General features: G+C 31.7%; 1 protein-coding gene across 2 annotated transcripts in view; it reads right to left on the bottom strand.

Annotated features, from left to right (window-relative positions):
- LOC107451959 (testicular acid phosphatase homolog) overlaps window positions 1–9326 on the bottom strand; it is a 539537-nt gene extending 530211 nt beyond the window's left edge. For both annotated transcript variants that reach the window (XM_071182019.1, XM_071182020.1), the window contains exon 1: window positions 9322–9326. In XM_071182019.1, the coding sequence (XP_071038120.1) occupies window positions 9322–9323 (2 nt within the window). In that variant the 5' untranslated portion in view covers window positions 9324–9326. The remainder of the gene's footprint in view (window positions 1–9321) is intronic.
- Window positions 9327–12954: the final 3628 nt, after the last annotated feature.

Raw genomic sequence — 12954 nt, 5'->3', positions numbered from 1 at the left:
TCTGCCGATATCTGAAGACGAAAAAGATAAGAACATGCCATAAGAAATTAGAAAATAAAGTACCGATAATACAATAATCAGCCGACCGGCCAGTGTAGGGATTAGGGAACTGCCCTTGCATCAGAAAGGTACTGGGTTCGTATCCCGGGCAAGGCATGGATCTTCCTTCTTTCTCTGTACTATCTGTTCTCTCTGTGGGAGAACAGAACACTAGATTACTAAGAAGCAAAATAAAAAAATACGGCTTTTATGGTGGAAAAAAAAACTTCTTAATATTTTGCTTTTGAATTATTTTTATTCAAATTTTCAAAAATTTAGGAAATACCTATTATATTATGAATAAATATGCTTATACATATTTTAATTGTTACTTTGCCTTTTTTAAGTGAGTAGCGAGCTTAATCGAAATGAGTATTTATGATTTTTACAATTGACTCCATGAGGCTATTTATTTTTAAATTTTTTATCGTTATCAGCACTCACAGAGCGGCAACTCGAAAGTTACAGCACTTTTTAAGTTTTTTGGAAGTATTGAAATAACAATTAGGTATGCAAACGTGCTTAAAATTTCAATACAAGTTAAAACACGTCAAAACTAAGTAGACACGTTGTAGGACGGTGGACTCGTGTTCGTGAGAACGGGAGTTCGAATCAAGCTGGCAAAAAAAGATGGAAATCTCCGTGTATTAAATGGTGACTGGTGCACGTTAAATCTGTCGTAGTCGCAAAGTCCTTCAAATTCCTGCAACAAATCAATACCTCTGAGGGTATTGAATTAGAGATTAATCGATCTCTGGTTCAAATCAAAATTACGATCAGCGGATGGAGGAAAGGTGAGTGAATGAGTCCTCCCTGTAAAGCTGGTTGTGATTTATGTGAGTGACAAAACAGTATTCTAGGTCGTAAATGGCGCCTCTGAAAAACAAGACAAGAAACTACTTTTAATTTTGGAAAGTGGCATTTGTAATAACAACAAACACATTAAAACAGCACCATCATCATTATAACTTGTTTGGTCGCCTGATGTCGATTACAGCTCTTTTCCCATCAATCGTGAAGACTTTGACTTTTAGGCGGTACTTTTTAGCAACAAATGCAAATTGAAGTGAAAAGAGAAAAAAAATTATTTTGTTTTCTAGATGGTGATGCATTACTACAAAAACGCAGCCATTGGCCTGGGCTTTCTTTCTTTCTTTCAAGTTACTGAATGCAAAATTCATTCTTGCGGCATCACAATTTAAGACTGTGATCGCGATGTCAGATAAACCTTTTTGATCATTATTTTTCGTATATCTTTCTATTATCTTTTAAATTTATCCAGGACAGCCTGCTTATGCTTTATTGATGATACATTTGACGTGATTTTTTTTCAATTGAATTTCCTTTTTATCACCAGACCAAGATATTTAGCGCTCAGGTGATAGAGCGTTCTCCTTCCAATGAGGTGAGGCGGGTTCAAGTCCCAGTCGATACGAATTCTGCACCCGACTTGCACCGACCACAGTGCTGACGTGAAAAATGTTCAGCGGTAGACCGATCATGGGTTTCGTCCCTTTGCCGTCAAGTTAACTGGGGCTGGTTCCATTGGTCTTCTTCTCCATGTAACGCAAATGCTGGTAATTTCAATCAAAAAGTCTTCCACGAAGGCAAATTTCTCCCAATACTCGATCCAGCAGTTCCCCTTGTCTTATGGATTGAGTTCAAAATTACAAGGCTACGGAGATGACATTAGTAGTTGTAAACCCAAAAAATTGGGTCGGCTGTTTAACGATGGTTATAAAATAACATAAAGTTATCATTTTTGTTCGTTCAATTTAAATATCCAGTTTATAGATACCAGGTTTCTATTTCATTCGGTTCTCTCGGAGTTTCTGTAGGGCAATGTTGGGGTTTTGGAGACGATTTCGGGGTCTTTTTCAAGAAATGCAGTGATACTGTTAGAGCACACGAAAGCGTACTTATTAGACTTTTTATAGCCAACAGAACCATTTAAATGCTGCTGTAGTCAGTATCATTTTAATTGAAATGTTGAATCACTTAAATTGCTACCAGTTTAAACATTTTAGAAACGTATTCGTCCCAAACAACAACAAAAATGTCAGATTTGTACATGCGCGTTCAGGTTTGGGGAGCTCGTTATAAAGTACGACGTCAAAGCGATTGTTCAGTTTGGACAACGGCTAGCACAAATTATAGAAGGACATCACAAAGATACATCCTGTGTTCATACTGCGAGATTCATACTCGTCTCGTCACCGCCAAGCCACAAATGTATCGCTCTAGCGTGGACTAGTCCCGTGGACATATCTGCTCTGGAGTTTGGACACGTTTATTTGGGCAAGTCCTGACATCGATCTGAAGGGGAAGGAAAGTTTTTCCAGATCCCTGTGTGTATGATACTGCTCAGCGACTGATAAATGATGTGCTTAACCAAAAATAATGTAAATAATGAAATCATATCAATGCCGCTCTTTACCTTTCTAATCAAAAGTCCGTCTACCCTGAAAAAAGAGGACTGGACAGTAACGAATCGATAAAAATCTGGAAGTAGCACTTTCTGTACGTAAAAATTGTCATTATAGCCAAGTTTTCATGTTTAAAAGATGTAGAAAAGGCTATTTAAAACAATAACAGTAAATCCATGCTTATATTTTACTTACTTTACTTTATTATATTTACTTTATAATTGGGCACCCGGGCCACTTAGCGGCCCCTATCCCATACATCTAGAAATTTACAGAAAATTTATAGTTATAACATTTTGAATTTAGCAGTCGATGTGGTCGCTATAGAAAAACAAGCACTTTGCTTGAGTAAATATAATATTTGAATATCTGATTCATCGAATCTAAGTTGACATAATAAATATTAACAAAAATTGATACACATATATACATAAGTTGATGCTTATATTAAGTAAACCTTTATTATGCTAGATACCCTTAAATTATTAAAAATTTATAATCTGATGATTGCAGACCTAAATTAGACTCTTTTAATCACTTATCTATTGTGGGTAATCACCAGGGGTGAAAGCGAGACGGAAAAGAGGAAAGGCTGGTAGTAATACCATTTCAGTTATAACTAGTTTTCGGGAGGAGTTAACTTATTCTTTTTAAAACTATTCAACAATATTTACTTTATCCTTGGAAATTAAGCAGTTTTAGATATATCTAAAAACTATAAAAGAAATCTTGATAGTTACAGATATTTTATTTTTCTAAAAAAAAATGCTAAAATGAAATGTCTTTCGTACCAGTTTTTGCACTTTTCCGTCTCGCTATATAAGGGCTTTCAGCCATGGTAATCACTTGTATCTTATTTCCACGTGATAAAAGCTAATCGTGAATTTATTGTACTACCAGTTATAAATTTCAAAAATAATACATTTGACACGGCAAGACAACTTTTAATGAACTTAAATAGCAAGATAAAGAAGGGGAAAAAATTCATTTTTTTCTTAATTTTTATTGGAGTAAAGAAAATCCTACTGCCACTTTCTACGTTAACTCTTTCGCGCCGACTGTCACAAATACGTGCCAGTATAAAACCGTATCAATCAGTGTAAAAAGATAAAACTGGTAATCAGAGTAATTCTTTAGCAGTTTATTTGTGGGCGGAGTTATAATTGTTTGATTTATTTAATTCACCATTACTTTGCTCAAAATAAAACTATTTAGTTATACTTTGAATTAACATTGATTATATATATGATTAAACTAACAATAATTAAAGTAAAAGCAAAGTAAGTCTGTCAAATTAGCAACGACTACATTTAAGTTACCGTTTTTTAATTAATTACAACTTGATTCTGATTTTGTACGAATGCTTTTCTGAATCAACCGTCCCCAAGATTTAATTTGGGGTACTATGCAGACTGAATAGGTTTGCACAAACAGTAACTGAAAAAATCTTACTACCAATTTTTATTTATTTCGTTAATTTGACGTCATATCGAAGGTTGATACGCTTATGTAATAGTAAACTTTGAAAATCAATCTGCCTGTTTTTATTTATTGTCTTAATTTGGGATCTATTTTATATTTCACGCTACGAAACAATAGATTTAAGTGTATTCGTACGGAATCAGAAAAGTAAGAAATAAAAAGCGGTAGCTTAAGTTTGGGCGTAACTAATTTGAAAGACTTATTTCTTGCTTTCACTTTGAATCTAACACATCCAATCCAATCCTTGTGTGTTAAAAGTGTAACTATACAATTCTTAATTCGAACTAAGTAGTGGTGAATTAAATAAATCACACTATTATTACTCCGCTCACAAATAAACTGTTAAAAAATAGTTCGGCTACCAGTTTTATCTTTTTTTTACCCTGATTATCGCAAACCTGGGAATGCATATATGACTTGCCCGTCTCGAGGAGGTTAGGCAATGAATTATACTTCAAAGCAGCAGAGTTCCAGAGTGATACTTTACATAAATCTGTTTCTACCAACTCCAAAATATTGACATTGCATTTTCCTGGCTCAACGTTCATCTGTTTTTGTAAATCTTGTTTTAATAGTCAAAATTTAATGAATTTGATTTCAGGAGTTATTTTTGATATTCAATGCAATAATTGAGTGTGCAATAAAAATTGATTATGATTAAATGACAGAAAAGTGAGTTTTTTGATCATAATAAGTACATTCTGCCACGGTTAGTGTTAAATGCTATAAAGATTTTAAGAGATTTCGTTGAGATATTACTAAAATACTTCACAGAATGTAAATCCACCCAACCGTTTAGAAGTTATATGGGTGATCCCTATTTGCTTTGCTGACAGTACATTATTACCGTCACAGATTTTAAGGATGCATTCAGACATCAATGCGACATATCTTCTTTTCCAAACACTCATAGCCACCAATATATATATAATCAGCAGCTATTTACTTGACTTGAGATTATCTAGAAAGAATTTATAAGGACGAATTAATTTTAATATTAATTAAAATAAAAAATTCATATGAATTAGTGGTAGCTAATTTTGACTTTTTTTATTGTATAATATGAAATATCAAAACAGAGTTTCTCAAATGGTGTCTCGCGGAACCCGAGGGGGTTCTGTGGAAGAATTAAAGGGGTTCCGCGAATTAGTAATTTTTATAACCAGTGATAAGTTTTGAAACCTTCCATTATATTTAATTCATATCTTTAATTCATGTTGATTTAATCCTCCGGCGGTCTTTATAATATCATTTCAAGTAAAATGCAAATAAATTAGAAATATAATTATTTTAAAAGAAATATAATATTTCTTTCGTTAATAAATTTTCGTTTCGTCTGTTAAATAAATTATGAAAAGAACAAGCATTTTTAAACTATTGTGTCAGAATTTCTTATCACACTTATCAAAACGAAATAACATAACTACATTCCTAATTAGTCCCTTAACTTGTGCGCTCTATTTATTTCGAGCGCGCTAAACAGGCGAAACTGTGCACACTCGAAATAATTCGAGCACGTTGTATTTTATGCAGCTATAATTTTTCACACTCGAATATTATCGAGAATTGAAAATAACAATGTGAAAGCTAAGAAAAAAAATCGTTTTATTGTTATTTATCATTTACATAGGATTGTAAGCTATAACACTCATTTAGTCAAGAATAAAATATTCAGAGATGCCAACTTGCTCCGGACAGCAAATATATTTTTTTAAAGTGGTAGTGTATCAATTGTGATTCTTGGTTTAATAAATTTAATTCAGCAGATTTTTATCCATCACTATTTCTAAATAATTCACAGGTTTATACAATTCACCACTTAATAGTTTTTATGTTTGTCCTTCATTTTTCAAAAATCAATTATTGTACAGATCAAATTATGTTTTATCTTTATTTTTAATTTAAGTCTACAATCAATACTTCTAGTGTTATGTAAAAACGTCAATTTTGAATTTTTTCATTGTCTTATTATTTCACAAACAAACGGCTTGATTTTTCTATGGCTACCGCAATGTTTGCCAAATCAATGTATTTTACCTTACTGTATGTAATTTAATGATGAGTGGGATAGGGGCAGCTTCACGGCCCAGGTGTCCAGTTTATTTAAATAAAGAAGGAGAAGTTTTTAAGTCATGCTATACCTTTTAAAAAGCAAGCAAATATTTGCAAAATTTACTTTGTAGTTATTTACCGTTTTTTTTATGTTTTATTTTGGAGTGTCCGGAGCAGTTGGCATCTCTGAATAGAGTCTTTTTCCATGGAACAAAATCTCGTATATCTAAATTGTCCACCAAAATAAAAGATAAAAGTTCTAAAGTGTGTTTTTTTACATTAAAAAAAGAAATGGATTTTTTTTCTTGGCCGGTTTTTTTCAAAAAATCTGTGCTCTAAGAGGTTAAAAACAATAACAGTAAATTCATGCTTATATTAAGTGAACCTTCATTATGTTAGATACCCTTACATTATTAGAAATTTGTAATCTCATGATTACAGACTTAAATAAGAGTCTTTAAATTATTTATTGTGGCAATCACTCACATTTTATTTCAACGTGATAAAAGGTAATCCTGAATTAATTGTGCTACCAGTTATAAATTTCAAAAATAGTACATTGGATACGGCAAGACAATTTCTAATGAACTCAAATAGCAAGATGAAGAAAAAGAAAAAAAAAATTTTCCTCCTATTTTTCATTGGTGAAAAGAAAATCTTACTGCCCCTTTCTGCATAGTTAATTAATTTGAGGTAATTAATTTGAGGTGCTGTACAGACTGGATAGGTTTGCAAAAGGAGTAACTGAAAAAATCTTAATACCACTTCTTATTTATTTCGTCAATTTGGCGTCATATTCAAAGTTGATACGCTTATGCAATGAATAACTTTGAAAATCAATCTGCCACTTTTTATTTATTCTCTCAATTTGGGATCTATTTTATATTTCACGCTACGAAACGCTAGATTTAAGTGTATTCGTACGGAATCAGAATCAGGATAGTAAAAAATAAAAAGTGTTCGCTTAAGTTTGGGCATAGCTAATTTAAAAGACTTATTTTTTTGCTCTCACTTTAAATCTAACACATCCAATCCAATCCTTGTGTGTTAAAAGTTCAACTATACAATTTTTAATTCGAACTAAGTAATGGTGAATTAAATAAAGCACGCTATTATTACTTCGCTCACAAATAAACAGTTATGAAAATAGTTCGGCTACCAGTTTTATCTTTTTTTACCCTGATTATTGCAAACCTGAGAATGCATATATCATTTGCCCGTCTCGATGAGGTTAGGCAATGAATTATACTTAAAAGCAGCACATTTCCAGAGTGATACTTTACATAAATCTGTTTCTACCATCTCCAAAATATTGACATTGCATTTTCCTGGCTAAACGTTCATTTGTTTTTGTAAATCTTGTTTTAATTGTCAAAATTTAATGAATTTGGTTTCAGGAGTTATTTTTGATATTCAATGCAATAATTGATTGTGCAATAAAAATTGATTATGATTAAATGACAGAAAAGTGAGTTTTTTGATCATAATAAGTATATTCTGCCACGGTTACTGTTAAATGCTATAAAGATTTTAAGAGATTTCGTTGAGATATTACTAAAATACTTCACAGAATGTAAATCCACCCAACCGTTTAGAAGTTATATGGGTGATCCCTATTTGCTTTGCTGACATTACATTATTACCGTCACAGATTTTAAGGATGCATTCAGACATATCTTCTTTTCCAAACACTCATAGCCACCAATATATATATAATCAGCAGCTATTTACTTGACTTGAGATTATCTAGAAAGAATTTATAAGGACGAATTAATTTTAATATTAATTAAAATAAAAAATTCATATGAATTAGTGGTAGCTAATTTTGACTTTTTTTATTGTATAATATGAAATATCAAAACAGAGTTTCTAAAATGGTGTCTCGCGGAACCCGAGAGCTCAGTGGAAGAATTAAAGGGNTGAATTATACTTAAAAGCAGCAGAGTTCCAGAGTGATACTTTACATAAATCTGTTTCTACCAACTCCAAGATATTGACATTGCATTTTTCACGTTAAACGTTCATGTGTTTTTGTCAACCCTGGGTTAATTGTCAAAATTTTATGGATTTCATTACAGGAGTTATTTTTTGATGTTCAATGTGATAAAAATTGCTTCTGTTTCCTCAAGAAAAGTGAGTTTTTTTTTATCATAATAAGTATATTCTGCCATGGTTACAGTTAAGTGTTATACAGATTTTAAGAGATTTCGTTGAGATATTACCAAAATACTTCACTGAAAATCCATCCAACCGTTCAAAAGTTAAATGGGTAATCCCTATTTACTCTGCTGACTTTACATTATTACCATAACAGATTTTTAGGATACCTCCTTTTCCAAACACTCATAGCCACCAACATACAGAATCAGCAGCTAGTTACTTAATTTTGGCGTGAATATCAATTATCAGATTAAATATTTTATATTTAATGAAAAGTATAATATAAAAAATTTATAAGAATAACTGTTAGGTGATTTTGACTTTTTATTGTATAATATGAAATACCAGATCAGCGTTTCGCAAACGGTGTCTCGCGGAACCCGAGGGTTCTGTGGAAGAGTTAAAGGGGTTCCGCGAGTTAGTATTTTTTATAATCATTGATAAATTTTGAAGCCTCCGATTATATTTTGTTCACACCTTTAATTCATATTGTTACAATCTTTCAGCTTTCTTTATAATATCATTTCAAGTAAAATGCAAATAAATTAAAAATAGATTTTTTTAAAAGAAATATAATATTTCTTTAGAACGGTGTATTGAATAAATTATGAAAAGAACAAGCATTTATAAAATATTGTATTAGTTTTCTATTTTCTTATCACACTCATCAAAACAAAATAAAATAACCATATTCCAAATTAAAGGTATCTGATTATTGCAAAAATACGATTTTGTAAAAAATTTTCCGAATCGGGTATAAATAATTAATTTAAAATCCCCGTTATCTCAGCTTTATAAAATCAGTTAGTTTTGTGTGTACTCCAATCATTTACTAAGTTATAACAGTTTTTGTGCAAGGTGATAAGAGTGGATTGACGAATAATTTTAAGTCTTTGATAAAGCCTTTCGAAAGTGGCAACTGAATTGTTAAGACTCTAGATTGAAATACAAAAAACGTATTGGCCAAAGGAACATATTTTTTTTCGGTACAGGAATCGGAAAAAATGATTTATTAAGTACTTTGATGAAGAGGAGGACTGGGTCTATTGTTCTGATGTTTCTGGATTGATGAGCAAATTTAATGTCATCTTCGATAAAGATGAATGGATGCTGCTTATATATTCATCTAAAAGAAGCCTCCTTCTCGTTGGAGCCAGTATGCATCTGTACCAGTTGGACACTCGGTTTATTTAAGGAAATGATATGACAACCAGGCTCTCGTTTTGGACAAAATAAAATATTACACAGTTGGACCATTTGTGGTGAATTCAAAAGCTTTTTGGTCGACAAGGTGGGTATACAGTGTTACCATGCTTTATTTGAAAATGGGACAGCCATGACAAGACTCAACATTGGGCTTAAAAAGAATTGTCGAAAAGACTAAACCATGACCCAGGGCACCAAAACCGTTATTCGAAGCAGCATAGTTGACCCCAAAAAAAGTATTGTTACCTCCTCTACTTACATAATTAAGAGTAATGAAGCTGTTTGTTAAGGCTGTTTCAAAAGATGGGGATTGTTTCAAACACCTCTGCTAAAAGTTTTCAGGTTTATACCAAGTCAAGTTGAAAGACGGAATCTTTGTTGGTACAGATGTGTGCAAAACCATGAGGGATAAAGATTAGAATGACAACAACAGAAAAAGAAGCTTGGGTTGTTTCAAAGATGTCGTCAGTAAATTTCTGTATAACTGCAAGGATACTGACTTTAAAGCAATCGTAATGAAAATGCTGGACAAATTTAATACTTTGGGTTTCTCGATGTGGGTCAAAATGCATTACCTTCCCTCAGATGTGGATTTTTTTCCGGCAAATTTAGGAGCATGTAGTGAAGAACGAGTTGAAAGTTTTCGTCAATATATCAAATATGGAGCATAAATATCAAGGAATATGGGAGAAGAACATGCCCGCCGACTACTGTTGGATGTTAACTCGAGATAGGCCTGAGATTAATCAGAAAAGATCATTAAAAATAAGATTCAGGGAAAAACGAATATGTACTTGAGTAGAAACTTTTTTTTGTTTTGTTCCTTGTCTCATACTTTCATGTACATATACACAATATTTGTTATTCTTGATCAATTCTCAATTTTACGTAAGTAGCTTAAATAAAAATAAATTAAAATGGCATGTTGGTGATTTTGTTGGGGAAAAAAATACATTTTTTTCCAATTTTTTACTGGAGTGAAGAAAATCCTACGACCACTTTCTACATAGTTAAATAATTTGGGGTGCTGTGCAGACTGGATAGGTTCGCACAAGCAGTAATTGAAGAACTCTTACTACCAATTTTTATTTATTTCGTTAATTTGGCGTCCTATCGAAGACTGATACGTTTATACAATGGATAACTTTGAAAATCAAATTGCCACTTTTTATTCATTCTCTCGATATGGGATCTATTTTAATTTCAACGCTACGAAACACTAGATTTAAGTGTATTCGTACGGAATCAGAATAGTAAAAAATAAAAAGCGGTAGCTTAAGTTTGGGGATAACTAATTTGAAAGACTTATTATTGCTTTTGCTTCAAATCTAACACATCCAATTCAATCCTTTTTTGTTAAAAGTTTAACAATACAACTTTTAATTTGAAATAAGTAGTGGTAAATTAAAAAACGCAAACTATAATACTCACTCAGTATAGTTCCGATTCCTGTATCGAAAAAAATATGTTATTTTGGCCAATACGCTTTTTGTATTTCAATTTAGAGTCTTAACAATTCAGTTGCCACTTTCGAAAGGTTTTATCAAAGACTTAAAATTATTCGTCAATCCACTCTTATCACCTTGCACAAAAACTGCTATAACTTAGTAAATGATTGGAGAACACAAAAAAGTAACTTATTTTATAAAGCTGAGATAACAGGGATTTTAAATTAATAATTTATACCCGATTCCGAAAATTTTGCACTAAATCGTATTTTTGCAATAATCAGATACCTTTAATTTGGAAATATGGTTATTTTATTTTGTTTTGATGAGTGTGATAAGAAAATAGAAAACTAATACAATATTTTATAAATGCTTGTTCTTTTCATAATTTATTCAATACACCGTTCTAAAGAAATATTATATTTCTTTTAAAAAAATCCATTTTTAAATTATTTGCATTTTACTTGAAATGATATTATAAAGAAAGCCGAAAGATTAAAACAATATGAATTGAAGGTTTGTACTAAATATAATCGGAGGTTTCAAAACTTTTCACTGGTTATGAAAAGTACTAACTCGCGGAACCCCTTTGCATACCTGCCAACTTTTAATCCCTTCCATTATCATTTTCCCAGTGGTATTAAAATGGAATTAAAATTTCAATTTTAAGCAAACAAATACGTTGTATTTGAGAAAACTTAAGTTGACAACCATGAGAGTAACGCATATTAATATCTGTGCTTAATTTTTGTAGGAATAGTGGTGATCAATATCATTTAAAAATTAAGATTATAAAAGAAAAAATAGTATCTAGTTACTACCACTTTAAATATGAAAATAAAATCTTCGGGAAAATCCGGAAGAGTTGGCAGGTATGCCTTTAACTCTTCCAGAGTAATTTTTCGTGTTCTGTGAGACACCATTTGAAAAACGCTGTTCTAATATTTCATATTATACAATAAAATGTCAAAATTACCTACCACTAACTTGTATAAATTTTTTATTTAATAATTTTCATTAAGTTTAAATTTTGTTATCTCTTAGAAGGGGTACTTGGATAAATTAAGTAAAGAGCTGCTGATACTATATGTTTGTGGCTTTGAGTGTCTGGAAAAGGAGGTATGGCTCGTTCACAAGGAGTTGGCCCTTGGATCCGCCTTCATCACGTGGTATGCGACGATACAAATAGCTTTTTTGGCGATCGTGTGGCAAAAATATTTATTTCGCAAACTTTATCTGCATTTTTTCAACATTTCATAAATTTAATGATACTTCACGCCATTTTTTATGGCATTTTTCTCTTTTAGTTAATAATTTGTCCTTTTTGAAATATTTTGCTGGGAAAGCAGCAATTTTTAAATCTAAAATATATTTAATTAGCTAAAGAAACAAAAGGTATAATAGCAAATGATAAAGTGAAGTAAGTGACTGCAAAAGAAGTCACTGTTTGTGTTTGGCGCGCATTAATGGTCGTCTAAATTTCAAGAGCGAAGATGTCTCACTTCTTACTCCCGCGCTGAAATGAACTCGGGGTCGGAGGAGGTGGAGCCAAGTGCCGACTCCTGGAGAACGAACTATAAATCACATTGATATTTAAATGCATCCTAAAAATCTGTGATGGTAATAACGTAAAGTCAGGAGAGTAAATAGGGATTAAACTATTGAACAGTTGGATGGATTTTCAGTGAAGTATTTTGGTAATATCTCAGCGAAATCTCTTAAAATCTGTATAACATTTAACTGTAACCATGGCAGAATATACTTTTTATGATAAAAAAAACTTACTTTTCTTGAAGAAACATAAACAATTTTTATCGCATTGAATATCAGAAATAACTCTTGTAATCAAATTCATAACATTTTGACAATTAAACAAGGATTGACAAAAACACATGAACGTTTAACTTGAAAAATGAAATGGTAATACTTTGGCTTTGGTAGAAACAGATTTATGTAAAGTATCATTCAGGACCTCAGCTGCTTTTAAGTGCCTAACCTTTTCGAGACGGGCGAGTCATATATGCATTCTCAGGTTTGCGATAATCAGAGAAAAAAAAGATAAAACTGGTAGCCGAACTATTCAGTTTATTTGTGAGCGTATTATAGTTTGCGTTTTTTAATTTACTGAGTATTATAGTTTG

This window comes from Parasteatoda tepidariorum, chromosome 6 (genome assembly GCF_043381705.1).
Source record: "Parasteatoda tepidariorum isolate YZ-2023 chromosome 6, CAS_Ptep_4.0, whole genome shotgun sequence".
In the NCBI taxonomy this organism is placed as follows: domain Eukaryota; kingdom Metazoa; phylum Arthropoda; class Arachnida; order Araneae; family Theridiidae; genus Parasteatoda; species Parasteatoda tepidariorum.
This window is presented reverse-complemented; position numbering and strand designations above follow the sequence as displayed.